The sequence below is a fragment of the Kogia breviceps genome, chromosome 8, assembly GCF_026419965.1.
Source record: "Kogia breviceps isolate mKogBre1 chromosome 8, mKogBre1 haplotype 1, whole genome shotgun sequence".
Classification (NCBI taxonomy): Eukaryota; Metazoa; Chordata; class Mammalia; order Artiodactyla; family Physeteridae; genus Kogia; species Kogia breviceps.
In genome coordinates this window covers 70,109,692-70,132,433 of record NC_081317.1, presented here as the reverse complement: position 1 = coordinate 70,132,433, position 22,742 = coordinate 70,109,692, and the positions used below count along the sequence as shown (strand labels likewise).

The following is a 22,742-nucleotide window of genomic DNA, read 5'->3' as shown; positions in this document are numbered from 1 at the left end:
TTATGAGAAACATGAGTTGGCACTTTATTTTATTCATTTTAACCCATGAAGCTGGAGCTGTGTTGTTATCACAGAATGGTCAACCACAGTTACTTTAGAGGCCCTTTTCTCAGTCTGTGTTCTTGACTTCAGCTATAATCACACCTAAATCAGTATGATGGGCTTTCAGACCACTGAGACCTCAGAATTGGTGAATAATCCATTCAGTGATTACAATGCTTCTTTCTTTGTTGTAATACCTCCCACCCATTTTTGGCTTAGGGGCCCACAGGCTTACCTTGCGTAAACTTCTTCAGCCTAGAAATAGTCATTTTTTCTATTTTTCAAATAGATAGATCATCTTACATTAAGGTTTTTTTGTTTTGTTTTTTGGGTTTGCTTGTTTGTTTATTTTGGCTGTGTGGGGTCTTAGTTGCGGACCACGGGATCCTTTGTTGAGGCATGCGAGATCTTTCGTTGTGGCCCACGGGCTTCTCTCTAGTTGTGGCATGCGGGTTTTCTCCCTCTAGTTGTGGCACGTGGGGTCCAGAGCACACGGGCTCTGTAGTTTGCTGCACGCAGGCTCTCTTGTTGAGGCGCACGAGCTCAGTAGTTGTGGTGCTCAGGCTTAGTTGCCCCGTGGCACGTGGGATCTTATTTCCCCAACCAGGGATCGAACCCTCGTCCCCTGCATTGGAAGGCAGATTCTTTACCACTGGACCACCAGGGAAGTCCCTAGATAGATCATCTTAAACATATCAAAAAAACACCACTGCTGCCACCACCACCAAAAAAACCCAAAAAACTAATTGCTGTAAGCACCCAAGGGTTCATGAACTTGTTACCCTGTAGGTAGATGGTCCATGCCCTCTACTTCCTCACCTAGCATATTCTGCCGCCACCTGAACCTTAGTGTTTTGTGGGTTATCAGCATCTTCTAGAACAGGGGTCAGCAAACTGCAATCCAGGGCTGAGTCTGGCCTGCAACCTGAGTTTGGACCACGTGCAAGCAAAGAATGGTTCTCACATTTAAAAGTATAAAAATGTAAATTGAAAAAGAAAGAAAAACGATTATCAGCCTCTTGGTGAGAACAGTCGCTCAGTGTTTGCTCTTGGCCAAGATAGCCCGGACTGTTTACCCCTGGGCCCGTTCTGGAAGCAGTGTGTGACCCCTTTTCTAGGAAATAATCAGGAGGTTGATGACACAGAACTTGCCAGCGTGGCTGCTGCTCAGCCATTCTGGGGAAGATGTGTAGAGAGAGATGACTGAGCTCAGGGCTTGAACAGAAAATGAAGTTTAGGGTTCCCACGCTGCCCCCCCGCCCCGCACCCCCCACCCCCTTCTTTGGATTTTAATGATCCACCTCACTTTCTCCTCTTTGGAAAATAATCTAATTTGGATGAGTCCCAGCTGTATTCATGGTTCAGCTCTCCCATATTTATAGTCACTTCTTCAAATATCTTCTGAGGGAAACCTATTGCCTATTTAGTCATTTAATTGTAAAGGTCCCTGCAGCAAAGACAGGTCTCCTGGGCAGACTTCGGCCTGTTGTCTCCTTGTGCTGTCTAGGTGACCAGGAAACTCAGCTGGTCAAGACGATGGGCTTACAGCTGTAGCAGGGTATCAGCTCTGTGCAAAAGAGGATGCCAGGGATGCAGGATGCAGGGGACAGACCTTTGCCCTAAAGATGTACACGGGTCTAATGGGGGACACATGGAAACAGCTAATTAGCATTGGAGAGATCATCACCTGGACCAGAATGAACAAAAGTGATGTACCAGGAAGTTTTTATGGCATAGCCTTAAGATTAGGTAACTCTGCTACATAGCTTTATGATGGTTTTTATTTAAAGATTTCAGTAAAACCTTATTTTTTTTATTATAAGAGTAATATACATTCAAAGCAGAAAAAAATTGCCAAACCACATGAAAGTAAAATGAAGAAAATTTAATAACACCTATAATCTTAATACCTGAAGATGTAAACATTATTAGCTTCTTGGTATTTGTCCTTCCTGCCTTTTCTTGGTATAGATAAATTTATGCACATAAGATCATAATGTACATACTCATATATAACTTGTAGTTTTCACTTATTATAGCTTTATGATGTATAATTAAGTTTTCTAAATGAGAGTATAATTTTTAATGTACTATGTTGTATATACATAAAGTAAAAAACTGTAATTTATTTAACCAGTCTGTTATTGTTGACTGTTTACTTAATTCTGCTTTTTTTAAAAACCATTATAAATGATATATAACGCTGAGAGGTACATCCTTACTGTAAGTCTTTGTGCATATCCATGATTATTCCCGTAGGATACCTTCCTAAGAAGTGAAATTTCTGAGTCAGGGTCCATACCCAGTTTCAACACTTTTGATAAAAGTGTTGAAAACTGATAAATTTCTTTCCCCCCCGGAGTTGTCCGGTTTACTACTCCGCTAGCAATCCTTTTCATTCCCCAAACTAAAGATTGAGTCTTTGATGGAATTAGATCCCAGGAAATTTGCTACATGGGTTATCATCGTATGAACAGTGTGTGTTTGTGTGTATAATGTATGTTTGTATAATTCAGCGATGTCTTAAAAATCATCTTTAACACCTTCCTTTAACCTTGCAACTTAGGGTTAGTTTTAGTTAATATCCAAGTCATAATTCTGACACCAAATTTATTTTTATTTATTTGATTTTTTTTTTTTAGTTAGGGTCAAATCTGATGGTGAACCTAGGGGCAGATAAAACACAGACACACACACACAAACACATCTTGAGACCTGGATTTCAAAACCTGAGATGTATATCAGTTGGCTAATTTGAACCCAGTTTCCCTCAACTAGGAAATGACTTTGAATTTTTCCGAAGAAGGTAGCTTGTATATTTTGAAAATGTAAGCAGAATCTTGCATTAGTAAAGGTGGGTTAAATAACGCTTCCATAGTTCCCTCTTGGGTGGGTGACCTCTTTGGTAGGCGAATTCAGGCACAGTGGCCCTCAAACACGTGGTTTTCGCAAACAGGACCTGCAAGCACAAGACCGCGCTCACCGCATCGGCCAGCAAAACGAGGTCCGTGTGCTGAGACTCTGCACCGTGAACAGTGTGGAGGAAAAGATCCTCGCAGCCGCAAAGTACAAGCTGAATGTAGATCAGAAAGTGATCCAGGCAGGCATGTTTGATCAGAAGTCTTCAAGCCACGAGCGGAGGGCATTCCTGCAAGCCATACTGGAGCACGAAGAGGAAAATGAGGTATCCCAGAAAGCCAGGTCTATGAAATCAGTGATCTTGTGTCTTGCAAGGGTTGAGAAGAACCTGTTTGCTTTTTAAAGAATTTCTTGGGCTGGCGTGAACTAAAATGAATGAATTAGCTTCTTTGTTACACCCCAAGCACAAAAAGCCCGTGAAACATCCAAATGAGTGTCTAAAAAGCAGTTGCTAGAGGGACCTGAAGGCTTGGCCATCCAATGCTTCCCTGGTTTCTGCTGGGAGGTGCAGCCTGCATGCTTGATTGTACTGTAAGTGCCGCCCTCTGTAGGGCAGATGCAGAACCGCAGAGAGGCCACTTGCAGGAACACAATTGGTAGATGAGACAACACAAAGCTGGAAGGGTCACTCCTTGCCTTTTCTTTCTCCATCCTTCAGAGCCCTTTGTCTCTCCTGCCTTTTTATCAGGGATCACAGCACTTCAGTATGTTTGTAGGATAAGCCTTCACAGCTGTCTTTAGCTCTTTGAGTCATACTTTTACTGGAAAAGAGTGACCTTAACCTCCACTCCAAATGCTCCTGTAAGAGCTGACCAACGGCTGAGAAAATTATTGGCTAAAAAAAAAAAAAAAAAAAAAAAAAATCTCTTTTTACTTGCCAACATTGTTTGAAGAATGCATTGATTATGTTTTTTCTCAGGGGATCTTTGGGTAGCTGTATTTTTTTAGATTGCCAGTCTTAGTAATTCTATACTAAATTTTCATCCCCAGATGGATTTGAAATAGATTAAAAGACATAGTTCTTATGTAGTCTAGAAAACTGTACAAAATACCAGTGCCAGTCCTTACCATAAAATTGGCTGGGGATGGACAATTTGGTTTGGTGTGCCCATGTTTGTAAGTGGAAGAATGGGTTTATCTTACCTAGTCATGTGGAATACTATTTTCATTGAGTATATTAGATATACAGTTGACCCTTAAACAACACAGCTTGAACTGTGTGAGTCCACTTTCATGTGCATGCTTTTCTATAGTAAGTACTACAGCACTACATGGGTCCGGAGTTGGTTGACCTCACGGCTGCAGAGGAACTCTGGAATTGGACAGCCGATTTACGATTTACACTTAAGATATACATGGATTAACCCCAGATGTTCCAGTGTCAACTGTAGTTTGATTTTGCCTTAAGTAGGATGTTTTTGAAATCTTCTATAAATTATAAACCAAATTCTTTCAAAAATCTCATTTAGTTTTTTTTTTTCCTGAAGTAAGTGGAAATGTGAAGTAGTTCTTGATATTTAAAGTAATCCTGAAATGAATCTTTCTGCAAATTGAAGAGCACTTTTCTGTTATACCTCTTCACTTGTCAGTCTTATATGTTTGATTAGTTATCTATTAGATTTCACTGAAATGATGAAAAATGCATATGCACATACATTCATACATTCACACATATTTTTAAAATTTTGATCTCAAATAATTTACCACATCTGATTCTGGAAGTTGAATATTTGATACAGACTTGATTCTCAAAATTGAAATATTTGATACAAATTTAGAATCAGATTTTCAGGTGATTTTTTTTGTGGGTGTTTACACACATGGAAATTTTAAAAATAAAATACCAGGGTGAGTGATATATACTGTCACAAAGCAGGTGTGGGCAGAGCTGATACTCAGCCAGGAGTCTCCACCATGTTTTTGCTTATTTTGTTTTGTGTAGGCCTTGTGAAGATAGTCCCCAACCTGGTTTAGGTGGAGTGTAGGACTACCTGGAGCTTTCCAGCCTTCCTAACTCTCAGGGAGATGTTGATCCCTCCCAGTCCTGAGGGCCCTTGCGGGACATTTGGTCCTGTCCAAAGCATCCATAAGACATTTGGTCCATAAGACATTTGGTCCACACCAAAGGGTCCTCGATATTTGATCCTGTCCAAAACCACTTGTCAGGGACCAAGTATACTCATGGATGTTTTGGATGGGACCAAATTTCAAAGACCTTTCGGCGTGAGCCAAATGTCTTATGGACAGTTTGGACGGGACCGAATGTCTGCTAAGCTTGTGGGCCACCAAGTGGGGCCTGCAGTGCAGTCCGGCGCCAGTTGCTTCTAGCTGTGAGCAGCCTGGCTGGGGCTCCACACCCCTTCCAGGCTATCAGTGTGTCAGACAAATGTTATCATGTTATCATGGATGGCATGTGTCCTGATGTGAAAATGTTTGGGGACACTGATAGCCTGCAGTCAAGGGCTCTGGTCTTGAATATCAGCAGCAGCCATCACCATGGTAGACGGACCATGGAGAACTCAGGCACAAGGAACCCAGGAAGATTTATTGCCCACTTGTTCTCTGTGAAGGCCTGGTCACTGTAGACAGGCTTCTTGCCAGTTTACAAGAGCATCTTTTCATCTTGGACTTGAGGGAAGTCCAACCCCACACTGTATAGGTGATGAGGGGATAATGTGGCCCTGGGAATAGGGTGGGCAAAAGCAGGACATCTTTTCACCAGTGGATCCATTAACCGAATTCTTTGTACCTTGAAGTCTCAGCCCACTCCCAGCTAGTCTATTTCTTTGCCAGATGAAATGTAATAATGTGTTAAGACAAATTGCCTTCCATCTAGAGATGAACTAGCATAGAAAGTTTTTCACAAGTAATTATTATCTTGAGTCGTCAGTTTTTTATTGAATTGCATTCATTTCTGACATGGTGAGCAAGACATTATCTTGAGAACAGACAGAGTCATCTCATTTAAGCTGCTAGGCCACTCGTACTCTTTCTAGAACAGGTTGCCTTGTTTTGAACGTATGATTTGGGAAATTGGATGTTTGAAGTTCTGGGTTTCCCTTTCGTCCCTCTGCTGATACACTGAAACTCCCCATTTGATTTTTAACAAGCTCACTCAACATATGATAAAAATAATTTTGGGCAGTAAGTTCTGTAGTATCTGCCCAACTTTTAGAATCTTTTTTTTTTAAAGTGTGAAAATCATAGCATAACATTTCTAAGAAATTTGAGAACTGTTGGTTTCTGAGGAATTTTCAGAGCCATAAGGTGCCTTGGTCTAACATACTGTCAAATGAAAATGTGAGGCCTTAGGTAGTTGCTTTCTCTACCTCATTTAAATTATTTTCATTAAGAAGAGTTTTGTGGAGGTTTTGTTATTGCTACCTTTTAAGTTGTCGTGGCCACAGCTCTAACATTAGCGTAACAGTGCCCACTGACATACATATTAAACATATTTTAAAGGCTATGTATTTGACACACACACACACACACACACACATATGTATATGATTTTTATGGTCTTGCTCGGTACCTTGTCACTAAGTTTCACATACTCATGTCCTCTGTAAAGCTTTGAAAATAAGCATTTATGTTGTGGATAAGGTTAACAGAATTAAAAGAATTAATATTAGGCCCTTTCTCCTGGGGATTTCCTTATTTAAATCCTACATCTTCTCTGTGAAGGAAATGTCACGCCCAGTTTACAGATGAGGTCATTGAGGCGGGTAGACATTAAGTAACTTGTTCTAAAAGTAAGGGAATCAAGATACACCCCTGCCCCGAGAGAACCGGTATGTCTTAGAGAGTGCACCACCTTTCCTCCCTAAACAGATTTTGCTCTCGGAAGATGGTTTGAATCGCTTGCAAAATAATAATGGCAAGTACTATACCCAGTGACCCTTCTGTTTTCTTTCTGGCTTGAGAAATGGGGTCCCACTGGTCTGGAGGACTGATTCACCTTACTTATCAGTACCTCAGCCCAGCTGTCCAGCCTCTCTCCGGAAGCCTGTTAAATTGTTCTGTTCTGGTCTTAACCCCAGGAAGAAGACGAAGTACCCGACGATGAGACTCTGAACCAAATGATCGCTCGACGAGAGGAGGAGTTTGATCTTTTTATGGTAACGTTACAGAAAATCTTGGAAACAAATGCCTCATTCCTCTCCCTCCTTTTCTGTTAAACACAAGATATCTGGGGTCTGTGTGCCCTGGCCAAATTTCATTTGTGATGCCTGGGCCTTTCCTTCAGTTCAGAGCCTGCAAATTGCCTGGCTTTAGCCTGCAGACATATTTTGTTTGGCCCATGCCATGTTTTTTTTTTTTAAAAATTCGAATCTGTTGCCAACACAAAAAGAATTCTGATTTCTGGCTTCTCATGAAAACTGAACATGGGCAGTAATACCAGGCCCACATCTCTCTATGGAAGCGTTTGGCTAGGGCTGAGCAGCAGCTGCGTCCTCAGGACGGGCCATGTGGTCTACAGCCTACCACAGACACCACCCACCACCCCCCACCCACTTCCAGCTCATTTCTGATCTTGGCCAGCATCCTTCAGGAAACCTGCCCTGCTCCTCTAGGTAGAGTTCACAGCTATTCCCTAGCTGTCTCCTTAGCAATCAAAACAAATATGCTCCCTGGGGGCGTGGCAGGGGGGCGGAGAGCAACTAAAATGACATAGTCCTGCCTCTTCTTATTGTTGAAGAGAGCCTGTTTAAGCAACCTTCCAGATGTGCGTCAAGGTGTAGACTTCACTTAAAGATCAAAACTGGTTGCATTTCACTGGTACAAAGCAGATGCAAAAGAACCTTGACATTTGACCGTGTAACATCCATGGTTTCAACCTTGACGTTCCAGGATATGTAGTCATCTGCAATTTTACTGAAACCCAAATTTGATTATGTGTGTGGCCTGCCGCAAGGTCAGTAGGGAAGGGAGCAACCCCCTTGGCTGGTGAGGGAGGCCCTCAGAAGTCACATTTGACTGTGTTCTTAAGGCATTTGCTATAGCTATTTATTTATCTCTGTATGCACAACACTCAGAACAGTTTCTGGTACATAGTAGTTGCTTAATAAATATTTATTGAACGAATGGTGGCATTTGCAAAATTTCGGGCCTTGTGAGGATGTCAGCATAGGTAAGGATGTATAAAGTTGCAAGGCTCCCCCCAATACCTTCAGTCATTTTGATCTTTCTAACATTTAGCCTGACCGTGGAGTGAGTAAATAAATGTGAACTGTAACTCTGGTGGTCAAATGCTGCAGAACCCCCAAATCAGAGGTCCCAAATTTGAAGCCCACAGGTCTCAGACAAGTGATTTGCACGAGTGAAGCAAGTGGACAGGGGTGACTGGATGGTGGTGAACAGTGAATGGGAGTTGCTTTTTCTCGGGGGGACAGAGCTGCAAGCCCCACGTAACCAGAAATTCCAAATTTTCAAGAGAAGCTAGAAAGTGAGGTTTTTATATTCAGTCTCCAGATTTCAAAACGTTTGCAACTAAATTCAGTTTTTTATTAGTATTTAACACTTCAAGCCAAATAAAATACGACCCTGGGCCGAATAGGACCCACAGCATTTGCAATTTCCACCTCTTTAGCCTAGGCAGTCTGAGAAGGGGACCCCAGCTGCATAGAGGCTGACGTTATTTTTGTGGTTTTGTGACTTTGGGGAACAATGATTGTGCTCACACACAGTGATTCAAGATAAAGGACATTTAATTCTTTCTCTGGAAACTTTTAGGTATCCATGGGAATAAGGCCTACCCTGGGGTGTGCACTTTTTTCCCCTCTTAAGTGAACCATCCTATCCAGCTAAGGCCATTTTGAAGAGAAATGACAGAAAAACGACTTTACCAGCATGTTCAACACAGGGTGTTCATGAAACCTAAATTTCTTAACTCATACTGCTGATCACCACCTTTATAGAGTATTCTCCGTTTGGGGAGATTAGAGATACACGTAGGAAATAGACATCTTTTCTCTCTTTGAGGAACTTATTAAAATGTAGATTACTAGGGAACACCGAGGCAAGAGGCCCTCAGCTTCCTTGGCTGATCACTGATTGGCAATAATTCAGCACTGCTGTAGCCTCAGATACTCTTGAGGCCCTTGGAAAGGATAAGCTGTCTGCCATTATACAAATTAGATTAGGCCCAGAGATGGAGATTTCCATCAGCAGTCCTGAAATAAGAGAAAAAGAGTACTTATTTTTTCTGCCTTTCCGGCTGGTATTTGTAGAAATTGAAAGCCTCAGGGGAAAAAATTGGATGTCTGGCCAAGGCACAGCCTTCTTTTAATTTGGGAATATCAGGCTTGGAACAGGTGAAGCTGGTTAGGGAATACTTCTCTGTAGGCGTTTTGATTTTGTGAATGTTGTGCTTGTTTCTGAAAGGTTGGCTTCTCATTTCTGGGTAATACAGATTTTCAGTTCGCTTTGGTTTGGTTTGCTTTGTGTTGTTTTTTTAAAATCTTCTAATCAGCCGGCTGCCTTTGGCCAATTCACTATTCATTAGCACCTCCACCAGGGGGCAGGAAATCAAATTGAATTCTTGCCAGTTCACTCAGATTAAAAACTGTAGTGAGAAACAAGAATGGAATGTGAGCTAGATTTGGAGTTCGAATATTTAAACTCTTTGTCCACTGTTAAAAAAACGTTAGCTCCCTATATAAAATTAATACAGATGTATTATTTGATTTTATATCATAGGCACTGTAGTTAAATAATACACATTCAGCAGATAGTCTCTTTAAAATAAAACCTTTCTTTCGAACATTTTTCTTGTTTTCTCCTTTTAAAAAATGTGACTTCCGAAAGTTGTCTCTTATACTGATTACCTATGAATTCTACCTAAAAGAGATCTTTGACAGGTCAAGATACATATCTGAAACATTTTGCTAACATACAAACATGAAGCTTTCAAGCTGCTCTGCTCCCTACAAAGGCAACAAGTACTTTTAAAAGTAATTGTACTTGTTAGCATAAGGTTATTGGGTCTTAAGACAAACATATTCATGTAGTATCTGAATAATTAATTAGGCTTAGTTGAATATCAACTTCAAATTTTGTACTGGTCTTCTGCAAGCAGAAATCTCTGGGAAGAGATACAATCATGAGAACTTTAAGCTTATTAAAAATTGCATCAAAAAATTTTGGGGGGTCTTTCTTAAAAGAAAAAACAAAAAGCAAGTGCAATTTATTTTGTTTTCTATTAGAAGAGATTTATTTTCTCAATTGTGGACCAATGCATGGCATAAGTCATTTTACAAGTCCTCAGTATTGGAAATGGTAATCGTATAACCAAAAATTGAAGTGGCAATACTTTGTCATCTCTGGGTAGTGCCGTAACAAAAAAATGATTTTTCTTGATAGCTATTTAATAACTGTTAGGAGATTACTGTGAGAAGCCCCTCTTTAGATTGTGCTGTTAACAAGGTTTCCTCTGTGTGCTAATTATGAAGGTTTTGTGGATCCCATTTCTGAATCCATAGCATTAGAAGGCAGGATTAAGAGCAGCCTCTCCAGCTAACTATAGCATATGACAGAACAGAACGGCCACATTTATCTACCAATAGGACTCCACCATGCTCCAAGCCTACCCCATCCTGGGAATACAATGATTTCCAAAAATGTTGAAGCATAGTTTAAGTAACTTTGAACTTTAAATAGATTCTAGAGGTCGAATTTGGATTTAAATAGACATTTCATTTACATTTTGTTACCACTCTCAGCTCTTAAGAAAAAATTAATATTGAATCCCTGTTTCAGTACAGTAGAACTGAAGGAAGAAAGAGGGAAAAGGTAAATCATTTAATGGTTAATGGTGTATTCGCTTGTAGAAATGGTCTAACCAGTGATATATACATATAACTAATGTATATAACAATTCAGTGGAGGTTTTGTTTTTCTTTAACCATCAAATTGTTTAGTTATAGGTTAAAGGCAAATATGTGGCACTTTATTTACTAGCGCATTTAAAAAAAGAAAGCAGGAGGTGGAGAAATAGGCATTTTGAAGTCTGTTGAAAGGAAGCCATTTCACTTATATCAGTTGAGATGAGATTACCTTTGAGGTCTGTCACTCTGTGGCATGATATTTTCATAAGAGCTAAGCTTTTTGACAGCTAAAGAATTGAGGGACATTCCTCTCCCAGAGCCCAGGGTACACTAAAAATTCAATGCATTCATGGCCAACTGATTAATAAACCAGTTATGTGCCCACATGTCTGAGTCCAACCGAGGGTGGCTATTTTATAGTGACACTGAGTGGCTGATTCTTTTTTTCCTGGCTGTTTAATTAAAAGCATGAACCCTATTGAGGTAAATGAAATTTTCTTAATGAACTTTCTCTTTTATATGCTTGAAGAATACTTCTACGCCAGTGCAGCAATGAGTTGTATCACCAGGGCTCTTTTTTTTTTTTTTTAACTCATTTTTTTTTATTGCAGTATAGTTGATTTACAACATTCTATCAATTTCTGCTGTAATCATTTTTAAAATACATCCCCAATTTGAATTTTCTCACTATTACTTAAGGGGAAGCCTTTGTACCCCCATAGACTAAGAAAAGGAATTTTTTAAGAGTAGTTTTTTAAGTGCATAAGTAAATTTCAAAGATGGGTACAGGGGCAGGGAAGAGATTTGGGCCTTAGGGATGAGCTAGAACAAGTCAGCCAGGATACAGAGGCTCCATGGGAGAAGCTGAAAGGACCCTGCAGCCATAGGGCGTGACTTGTGAAGACTTAATGTGCTGCAAGTCTACACTGTACCGAATACCCTTTCCCTTTGGTGACACTTCCGTTCATCCCTCCAGCGCATGGACATGGACCGGCGAAGGGAGGATGCCCGGAACCCAAAACGCAAGCCCCGCTTGATGGAGGAAGATGAGCTGCCCTCCTGGATTATTAAAGATGACGCCGAGGTGGAGCGGCTGACGTGTGAAGAGGAGGAGGAGAAGATCTTCGGGAGGGGGTCTCGCCAGCGCCGGGACGTGGACTACAGCGACGCCCTCACAGAGAAGCAGTGGCTGAGGGTAGGTGTGGCTTTCTCAAATTCTTGCTACGTGGAGTGTTGTTGGCGCAGAGAAATCAGGGGCCTGAGGCTGGAACTCTTTGAGAGGGACCAGTTGCCCATAGAAGGGGAAGGGCCTCTGGAACATAGATAAAGTCAATCTGCTCTTGCAGTGGAGTGATTCTACATTTCAAGGCAGGGCCCTGGAAGATGATGACGAGTTGTTTTGCAAGAGCAGAATTGCCCTTTGGAAACACAGGGTTATGAGAGCTATGAGACCCACTAATGTTTTATGACCGATTGCCTGTTCATGCCTCACTCTCTCGGAGTTAGAATCAAAATGTGGAAGAGGGCCTTCGAGGACTTTTTAACTGTCCCCCCTCATTTCATGGTCTTTAATCGGAGTTTCACTTTTGCAAGTCTCACAGAGAGAGCGTTCAGGACAGCGGCCTCTTCTACCTGCGTTATTTCCTAGACCCGAAGAACATTAGCGGTGGAAGGTGCCTTTGTACCCTCTTGGTTTTACACACGAAGCAGTTGAGGCCCCAACAGGTTAGGTGATTCCGCAGGATCACACAGCTGGCTAGAAATAACAGGATCAGTGAGCGCTGATGCATTTGGGGGCTTGATGTTGGCTCAATCTGCTCTGACCATCGCCAGCGCAGACTAGGGCCTGGGACTCGGGTCACTGACACTTGGAAATGGTATTCTGTAGTTTGGGGGTTTTGTTTTTTGTTTTCTCTGCTTTGGAAAATGTCAGTTTCTCATTTTGACTGAGGAATGTTATCTCCTACTGTTGGAGCACAGAAATATCAAAAGCTCCTAGGAGCCACGTGTGTGAGTGCTGAGGCCAGTGTGAGTCTCCCCTTTGAAGGTTTAGCCGTAATTTCCGTTATTGGGAGCAGACTTAGTACCAAGATAGACAGAACAATCAGGGATGTGCGCTCCAGGCAGCGCCGGTAAATGCATGCTGGAAATAGTAAGGGTGGTTGGGTGAAAACCGAACAAAATAGAAGCTGTTTTTGTGAGTTGTTCATTTTATTGAAAGGGAATATAGTTCGCAAGCTTTGTGAAACATGGATTTTAGGACCCGGGCTGTAAGTAGGTAGGTGGGTCAAAAAGCGATGGGGGAAGTATTTTGAGATTGGATATCAAAGGCAGACAGGTCTTGGCACCATTTGAGATGTGACTTACTCAGGATGTTGTATGATGAGAAAGGTATGACCTAAATTTCGAAAAGATTGAAGCCTGTGGTATCCTGAAAAGAAAGAGACTAAGAAAGCATTGCTCATATTTATGGTTGAGCCATGGCATATGAAATGTAACTTTTGTGTGACTGTTTTACTGTCACATCCAAATATTCCAGTGGCCTCAGAATACGGTTTTATGGATCTTTTGTTTCACTGTTGTGAGGTTGTAGTTGTATAATTAAGATCCATTCTGTAATGGGAAGAGGTTTACTTTAATATTCATTTATGAGCTTGGGAAAATTCTTTTCCCTTTCTCTTTTATGTAAGCAGTAATTTGAATACCTGGAATATTGCAGGAGATGAGACAACAATCTAGGCCAACATTCTAAACTCAGTCTTTATATATGTATAATCTCCATACACTACAAGCAAAATAATCTCGTTTATTGGGCAAGAAGGTAGCTGAATTTATCATTTTTTCAATAATCAGTGGCAGGGGCTTCCCTGGTGGCGCAGTGGTTGAGAGTCCGCCTGCCGATGCAGGGGACGCGGGTTCGTGCCCCGGTCCAGGAGGATCCCACATGCCGCGGAGCGGCTGGGCCCGTGAGCCATGGCCGCTGAGCCTGCGCGTCTGGAGCCTGTGCTCCACAACGGGAGAGGCCACAACAGTGAGAGGCCCGCGTACCACACACACAAAAATAATAATAATAATAATCAGTGGCAAATGCTCTTCAAAAAATAATGTTATGAATTTTAGGAAGTTTTCAAGATTAGAATACCTCATTTTTTCTGTTCTTCATTCAGTTTATATCACTGATGATTAGCACCATGCTAACACACAGTAGAAACTCAATGAATGCTTGTGAAGATGAAATGATAACCTTATAAGAGGAAAGTGGAAAGTTTCTAATTTGCTAGTAACGTTAGGATAGTATCTGTGTATCTAGTAGACTTCCTTTTTTTTCTATGTGGTGTTTCTTCACTGGATTCACATCCTTTTGTCTATAACATGCACATCTAAAAATGGAAAACTAGTTTGTTTTACAAAACTACACCAAGAAATTGATGTTCATAGTTTTCACCTTAATGTGCCTTGCAAGATACCAGGTCACCCAAGAAGGACAAAACTGTTCTCAGTACAGCTTTATTGTAATACAGCTTTTTGTAATCCAATCTTCCGGAGAATGTGCATCCATATTTGGTATGAGCTGGTAACTTGCTGTTAACCAGGCCATGCAATTAATGCAGAATGCCTCCTGGACTAAGCATTCAAAATAGATGCTTGCAGTCATTTGCTTTCTTGTTCACCAGCAGAAATCCTGTTTAATACTAGCCTGTTAAGCTTTTTGTGGTAATAAAATTTTATTCAAGGGTTTCTCATGGGCCTGGACATGCAGAGATAGTCTCCACCGGCCGATGATTGAACACAGTGGGTGAACCTAGGCAACGCAGCCTTGAAAGGGAAGTTGGCCCGGACTCCTGTGTGAGAAATGCTGTAGCAGGGCTGCAGTAACTCTCCTTTCTCCTGGCAATGTTGTACCAAGCTGGCTTGGTAGAGGCATCTCAGACCCATAGAATCCCAGAGCTGGAGGCAGCTGAATGGAACAGCTCCCCACCCCGTGCTTAGATCACATTCTCTGCAGCACCCCTGCCAAGAGACTGGCCATCAGGAGAGGAGACACTCTGCATTTTGTCTGCATTTTGACCCCTCCATGGTCAGCCCCAGCTGTTAGTTCTTCCTCCCTGTGAACGAATCCTCTTTCCTGGTAGCTGCCCCTCGCTGGTCCTGATCCTATTCCCTGGGGTGAACAGAACAATATTTTGTCTGTCTTTAGCATCACCTCCCACTGGATAAAACGTTTGAGGACTCATTTGCAGTTCTAATGAACTCCCCTCCCCTCCTCTTTCTTTGGAACTTGCCTCATCCTTCAGGGCCCAACTCAAATGCTACCACTTCTGTGATGCCTTCACAAGTAAATACTAATTGCATTTCCCCCGGGCTCTTGAATTTCTTGGCCTGTTCTTCTGTCACGGCTCAAATCCAACTTCCTAGTATTCTTGGTAGTTGCCGACATACTTGCTTTCCTGATTCGTTGATATGCTGGATCTTGTTAGGACTTCTGTGTGCAAATAGTCAGTGCCCATCGATTGCCAGATTGAAATAGCCCTGGATTGATGTATAAGAGTATAGCCTCGGGTAATGTTCACTTCTGCAACAGATGGACCTAAACATGCCCTATTCGTGGGCCTGTCCAGAAAAGTAGAATTTTGTTTCTCACATAGAAGTCCAAGGTGGATGTTTCTGGTTGGCGGGGGCAACTGTTCTCCATGTGGCCATTCAGGGATCCAGGCTGAAGAGTCTCTGTCCAGCTTAGTCATCCCTATCCCTGTGAGCTGGAAGTGGGGAGCGCAGCATGGAGTGGTGTGTGTTGAGTTCTAAAGACCAGGCCTGCCTGGATCTCTGTCACTTCCGCTCACATCCCATTGGCTAGAACTCAGGCATGTGGCCACATTAGCTATAAGGGGGAGTGGGAGATGTGGTCTGTCTGTGAGCCCAAGAAGGTAAGATTTTGGTGATGAGGCTGCAGTCTCTGCCTCAGAACACTTAGGTTGAATTGAAGTGCTATGGCCACTTTCTGTGAAAATTTTATTATGGTTTCATCACAAACAGGTTTTATTATATGATCATAGTATGCTAAAAATCCCCACAGTGTCCTTTAGACAGTCTGTTTAGTTGGAAGATTTTAAAAAATTGTTCTGTGTTCATGTTATTTTCAATGAAAAGGATCACAATTTCAAACACAGCTCCGTTTGTTTGTTTGTTTAAGGTTTTAAAAAATTGTTTTGAAATCCCAGTTGCCATTGAGGAAACCTAAATTTCTTTAGTGTTTGCCAGTCTCAAGTGAACTTCATCTTTTGGGAGTAGCCAGTTCAACATCCATGCCCTGTATGCGCTTCTTCTCTCCTCTCCTCAGAGCTCCTTCCCATCTTCCTCCCCAAGGTGGCATCTGGATAGAGGGAGAAGCTAGGGTTTCATTATGGCATTCGGGCAGGCATCCTGTCCCGTGGATCTCTGCTGGGCTCAATGCAGGACTACTGGTCTGTTTTGTCCCTGGAGGTCTTGACCTGCAGCTGGTCCCACCTTATTCTTTTGGTGTCTTTGATGACATATGCTGTTAAGGTCTGGAGTCCCGGCCCGAGTCTCTAGTGGTCAGCTTTCCTGCAGTCTGAAGTCCCGTGAAGATTATCAGCCTCTCTGGTCTTGTAGTATTCTCAGCTCTTTTGTGCCCTCATTGGGAATCTTCAAACTCTTGGTTGCTTTCTACCCACTGTGCTAGAACAGGCAAGAGAGTCCAGCCCCTTTTTGCAGAAATCGCTGCCTCACCACCAGGGGGTTGTCAAGCCTGAAGCCTCTAGAATCTGATGGTTGGGTGGGTCAGGGAACTCTTTAAAACAAGCAATACAGAAACGTCTTACTTTTACAAGTTCTGTCAAAGTATCTGACCGTATGAATGCACAGTGAGGGACCCTCCTAGAGCCTCGGGAGGGTCTTGTAAAGTGAGAGTCCTAAAGCTCACGCTTCATTAATGCCTTCATAGTAAATGCACCTCCGGATATTTTTATAGCCTCATTCCTCTTGCTTCCTGCCCCACCCCCGCCCCCAGATATACCAGGCTTGGAGCCTGAAGGGTGAGTATTCCATTTCAGCCCCAGCTAGATGTACTGCGATTCAGTCCTGGCACGAACTACCCAGTTAGACCCCACAAGTTAAAGGGCTCAGTTTCCCCAACAAGACCGGGCTCACTTCCGATGCCAGCCACACGTTGGGTGTCTCTGCACCACCTGCACTGCTGACTGACGGGCTCTAAATTCAGGGGTTCTCATGACCCCCTCATGTTCAGTAATTTGCTACAGTGAATCACAAGGTCAGGAAAGCACTACTGGTGGTTACAGTTTTATTATGAAAGATACAAATCAGGAGGACCAGCCAGATGAAGAGGGACATAGGATGATCTCTGGGAGGGGACACAGTTTCCCTGCCGTCTCCTCATGGAATCAGGAGGCATCCCCCCTGGGCATATCAGTGTGCTCACCAACCAGGAAGCCCCACTGAGCTTCAGTGTGCAGAGTTATTACTGGGGTCTCAACCTCATGGGAGGGGCTGGCTCAATGGCTTACAAATACTGCAGGTAGCAATATCCTCAGAGCTGGTCTCTCACCTCTCTTCCTCTCAACTCCCTTTCTCCCAGGGCAGATGGCTCTCTTTCTTGCCTTCCTGTCTTATAGCAACTTCCCATACACACGTGGCCTGGCCACTGTGCTCTTCACTGTGGCTTCTAGAGCAGTTCTGGGCATCCCTGTCCACCTGGCTTACCTCCTGATTACAAGGAGCCTTTGGAATTGAGGGAACTCCCCTCCATCAAGGAAGCCAGATTTAGACTGCTGTCTGACGGTAGACTCGCAAATCCTCTTTTGGAAGTCAGTGGTGTCATTTTGTCTTTTTCGTCGTCTTTGCTTACCGCTTTATCTTCATCCTCCTCAAGGCAATAGGTGGCTCCCCTGAACAGGGGATGGTCCCTTTAGAAAGTGTGGAAGAGAATACTAATGTGGTTTGGAAAGTACTATGTCCATTACCATTTTATAGCTTTCCCATGGGGTACCCAAGGTGATAACAGTGCTCTGTTATATATTTTGTGTGTGTGTGTGTGTGTGTGTGTGTGTGTGTGCATTTGCACATAACCAATAATTGGCACATGTTGATAATTTCTTGGAAAAACATCTTTTTTTTAATGTGTGAGGGTAAGCATTAGTAGAGCTAAATTGGCAGACGTCTGATGAGCCCAAGGGGTCAGGTGTTTTTGGTTTAACTTCAGCCAGGTGTGCACGGGCTGTGATGTTGCCAGTATTGTAATCATGATTGAGGCAGGAGCTCTGTAAAATGGGGTGTCTGTAAGGCTAAACAGTGGGAGGGTGAATTCTGGAATGGCTGGTTTTTCTGTTCTTCCTGTTCCTTTGGTCCATCTGCCAACTTCAGAATCCTTCCCTTCCTAAACATTTAGTGACATCCCAGAATTTAATTGCCAAGTGAGTGATTCGTGCCCTACAGCACTTGAAGATAATTGGAATGCAATCTAAATTACGTGCTTTGTACAATATTTAACTGCCAGCCTGGTGGAGGGAACAAACTTTGGAATATGCTTTTGTTTCACAGTCGATCTGATGTCTCAGAACTGTAATTTGGAAAGGTTCTTGTTTGCTGGTGTCTCTCACTGTGGTCCTTATGTATGGGTGTGAGGATGCTTCTTTTGGTATATTTTATAAGCCCCTGGTGATGGTATAAGCTCTGTTTCTACAGTGCCCTGTACTGTTGGGTCCTAAACCATGTTATGTACATGATGGGGGTAAGACTCACTTCCTCAGATCTTTAAATCTCATGATAGAGACAGCTAGTTTTAGAAGCCCCAGGATTTCCAGAGGGACCTTGAGGAAAGGCAGCACAGAACATCGTTTTTCTCTTCAACCAGTCTGTCACCAGATAAGAGCTGGAGTTTCCCACAATTTCGGTGCCTGAATGACATCTCCATAGTTAGGTCTACTGACCCCTGAAAGGATTTTTGAGGTGTCCCCTTCCCACAGCTCAAAGTGGAGAGAACCGAGTAAGAGACTCCTGAACTATATAATAATAGAGGGAATCAGTAAAGTAAACGTGTAACAGGAGTAACGCACAGGAGTTTACCTGTGTGTCTTGAAAAGCTACCTAACACCAGGTTGCAAATACAGGATGAGGTCCCATAGTCAGCTTTCCACTACCACCAGCCTCTGCTAAAACCTACGTGGGGAAAAAGGCAGAGAAATCCAAGGAAAGGTAGTCACAAAGAACTGGAAAAAGTACCGAGAAAGTTTAAAGAAGTTGGGATTTCAAACAAAATATTTGAAATTCTGTTGAAATGCACAATGAGAAATAACAAAATATTTCCTCATCTATGTGAAGAGGATTTTTCTTTCTCTAGAAATCTTTGAAACAGGATAATGTCTCCTCTGTTTGGGCTGGATTAAGTACGATATGATCCAGCCTGAAACCAGACAGGGGCTGGAATCTCCTAGCCGTAATCACAGCTGAGAGCATCAGTTATTCTTCGACATGTCCTTTTCTCCCAAAAGACCTCATTTTATACGGGCAGGGTTTTGGGGGATCCTTTATCTAAAGTATAATGTGCATAATACCTTTAGTATTTTGCTTTGTCACTTTGTATCATCTTTCCTTGCTTTTTGTTAAAAGACATAAAAATTATTTTTAAAATTTTCTTTTTCTTTTACCAAATGGCATTTTTTAGCTTTTCAACCTGGGTCATCAGACTTACTGGGGCAAAATGGCTAGCAAGCTGCATTTCCATTTTTATACACAAGGGAGAGCTAAGGCCCTAGAAAATGGATTTGGGTTTTGCCAAATTCAAGGTCCTTCAGCACTTCAGGAAGGAAGTATTGAACTAATTAACGGTGGTCAGAGTTGTGAATTGTCTGGGGGAAACGTTTGACGGTAGTAGAAGAATTTTGATAACTTTCTATAATTTTTATTTTATTCTTAAGTCCATTGACTAGATTGTTTTCACAGCAGTTGGACCTGATAGGTTCCCTTTGGTCAAAATTCAGTTAGGGTCAGTTTAATAGAAGAAAGTAGTTTCAGAGGGCCAACTAAAATACTAAATGTATTAAAGGCGAGAAGTGAGAGAGACCTGTTTCAATTGATTTTTAAAACTGTGATGCCTGGAAATTCTAGTCTCAAATTTTTAACCATTTGAAATTGGGGTTCAGCTCTGAAATCTAACTCAGACATTGAAAGTAACCATGAATCTGGCTTACAGATACTAAGGAGCCCAAATAAGTTCACGTTAGTTAGTTAGCTAGTTCACTGCATAGAAATAGATGATTTTAGAAATATATGTGGCAGCTTTCCTGAATCAAGATTTGTTTTCTGTCCTGTTCTTTTTTACTTTGATTTTTTAATCAATAAAGCTATGAAAAATCTTTTTTTAAAATTTATTTATTTTTGACAAATAAAAGGTGTATGTACATAAGGTGTATCATGTGATGTTATGATATAGGTATACATTGTGAAATGACTTCATTCTCCCAGTGAGGCTTGGGGAAGGTACAGTTTTTTTAAGAAGTTAGAGACAGGGCAGGGGATTTTACTGTTACTGTGCTCATGTCTGGGTGGGTGTCAGAACTCTGTCTTTGATGTCTGTCTCTCAAGAGAGTTTAGGATTGTTGATAAGAGATTAAAACCTTAGAATCTGATGAACCAGGGTTCAAATCCCAGCTCCACCTATTTTGCCCTGTGACCTTGGGTGCCCAGTGTAACCTCTCGTAGCTTCCTTGTAGAAAGGGGAAAATACTAGCTCATGCTTCGTAGAATTTTCTGAAGTTTAAATGTGTGTAACACAGAACTGGGTATATAAAGATTACCAAAAAAATAGCTATTAAAGAAAAACTATTATATTATTTCAAAGAAAAACCTAGGTGATAAGAAAAGAAGAAATAAAACAGTTCTGCTGTGTGTCTCAAATGCAAGGTTTGGGGCAACAGAAGAAAAGTAAAAGGGGTGGAGAAAGAGGCCCCCATCCTCATTCATAAGTGGGATCAAGGAGCGTGACACGTTTCCTTGCTGAGTATGTTATGGGACATGCCCACAGGCTCATTCACTTCAAGCCCTCCAACCTGTACTCACTCAGCTATGAACTCTTTGCATTCTGGTTTTCTACTTCCTTTGTGGCTGCAGGAAGAGCACAGGGCTAGTGGTCAGGAAGCTGGTATGTGGGTCCCTGCCCTGCTGCCAGCTAGGTATGTGATCTTGGTCAGGCCTCTTGATCCGGGGTGGAGTTGCATTCTCATTAACGTGCTGGGTCTCCTCCACCTACCTAAAGACAACCTCTGAAATCACATGAAGCTGGTTTCCTTTTCCTTCTTACTGTGCTTTCAGTAATGATCATCCCCTGCTTTCTGATCACTGGGTCCATTGATGGAGGCTGTTAAAAAGCACATTCCATTCGACTCCCATTTATTGAACATTGCGGTGCGTGCCTGGGGAGAGTGGTATTAGTTGTCAAGCTTGTGTTCTTCACCGTGGCTGGCCTGCCTTATTAGTGCAATTAAGAGCCAGATTTGAGAAATTCTATTAGAGATACTATTGCACACTTAGCCACCTTAAAGAGCTTGTCAAGAGCAGGTCTCCAGGTGTCCACAGATGGGAGTTAATAGAGATTGAAACGGATTGTGAGATGAACTAACTTTGGTAGGGCTTTCAACTGTTCAGGAAATCAGCAGAGTTTAAACAACATGCATCCTCCTTCATGTTAGACTTTCAGTGTCATGTCTCCAGGGATGTTATTTATGAGTTTCCCTCCTCCCTTCCTCAGACTCTGGAGGACGGAAGGGCAGCTGCTCTTTGGCACATGGTATGGCCTCCTAACACGGTTGGCAATGGCGTTCATCTCCTGGCTTATTTCTGGGAGATCCGAGCCTCCCTAACAGCCATACCTGTGCTCCTCGGGGTTTCTCGCCACCCTGCTTGGCCTCCAGTGGAGGAGAAATACAGCAGAGTGTATCCTCCATCCACCTTGACCAAAGAAAAAGGGATTGGGGGATTTAGGTACCAAAACGGTGAGTTGAAGGAAGCATGTGACATTTGCAGATTGTTGGTGTTTTAGAGAATAGCTTTCCTCTTTGTTCAGGACAGTTCAGGTGGCTATTCAGAGAGGTCAGAGGGCGCTTTCCAAAGCACATAGCATCTCTGATGACCCCCTACCCCCAGCACCGCTCCCTACATCAACCCCTCTGGCAGCCTCCCTCAAATATAATTGAATCCAAGCACTTTAACACGGTCTCCAAGACCGTGGCCATCTGGCCTCTGCCTGGCCCCCGAATCTCATCTTCTCCTTTTGCTCTCTGGGTGGCTGCTGCACTGGACTGTCTTTCTGATCCTGTGCACTTCCAGGAAGGCTCCTTCCCAGATTGTCCATGGTTGTCTCCTTGTCCTAATGGTCACTTTCCAGACAGACCCTCCCTGACTACCCTAGCTGAAAGAGCCAGGTCCTGCCGGTAACTGTCATATAACCTATGTTAATTTCTTTATCGCCCTCTCCACCATCTAAAGGTTATCTCATTGGCTTCTTCCATTGGTACTAAGCTCCAGGAAAGCCAGGGACTTCGCCTGTCTACTCCACTGCCATATCCCAGCACTGGGACAGTACCTCATGCATAGTAAGCACTCCATAAATAGTTGTGAATAAGTGAATGTACCAGCCAGAGACCCAGAGATGAGGGCTAGGAGAGAAGGTTTTGGTTACACTCCATGTCCTTTTGGTTAAGTCAGTAGAATCCTGTGTTGTTGTTGTTTACCGGTGTGGATCAAGGATGAAATTACTGGCATTCTTTCCCATTAGATTCACAATCTGTGTCTTCATGTAAAGATTTCCTACCTAAAAGAATGCTAAAGGCATGCTGTTTTGACATAAGTGCTCTTGAGCTTTTCAAGAGTTTGAAGGCTCTGTTCTAATTTCAGAACACACTGATGAAGATTGTTTAAATACTC

General features: G+C 42.5%; 1 protein-coding gene across 8 annotated transcripts in view; it reads left to right on the top strand.

The window, feature by feature from the left end:
- The window catches only part of SMARCA2 (SWI/SNF related, matrix associated, actin dependent regulator of chromatin, subfamily a, member 2), a 176,355-nt gene that overhangs the window by 98,697 nt on the left and 54,916 nt on the right, over positions 1-22,742 (top strand). For all 8 annotated transcript variants that reach the window (XM_067041601.1, XM_059071803.2, XM_067041602.1 and 5 more), the window contains 3 exons: positions 2,999-3,226; positions 7,002-7,079; positions 11,764-11,982. In XM_067041601.1, coding sequence (XP_066897702.1) covers positions 2,999-3,226; positions 7,002-7,079; positions 11,764-11,982 — 525 coding nt within the window. The remainder of the gene's footprint in view (positions 1-2,998; positions 3,227-7,001; positions 7,080-11,763; positions 11,983-22,742) is intronic.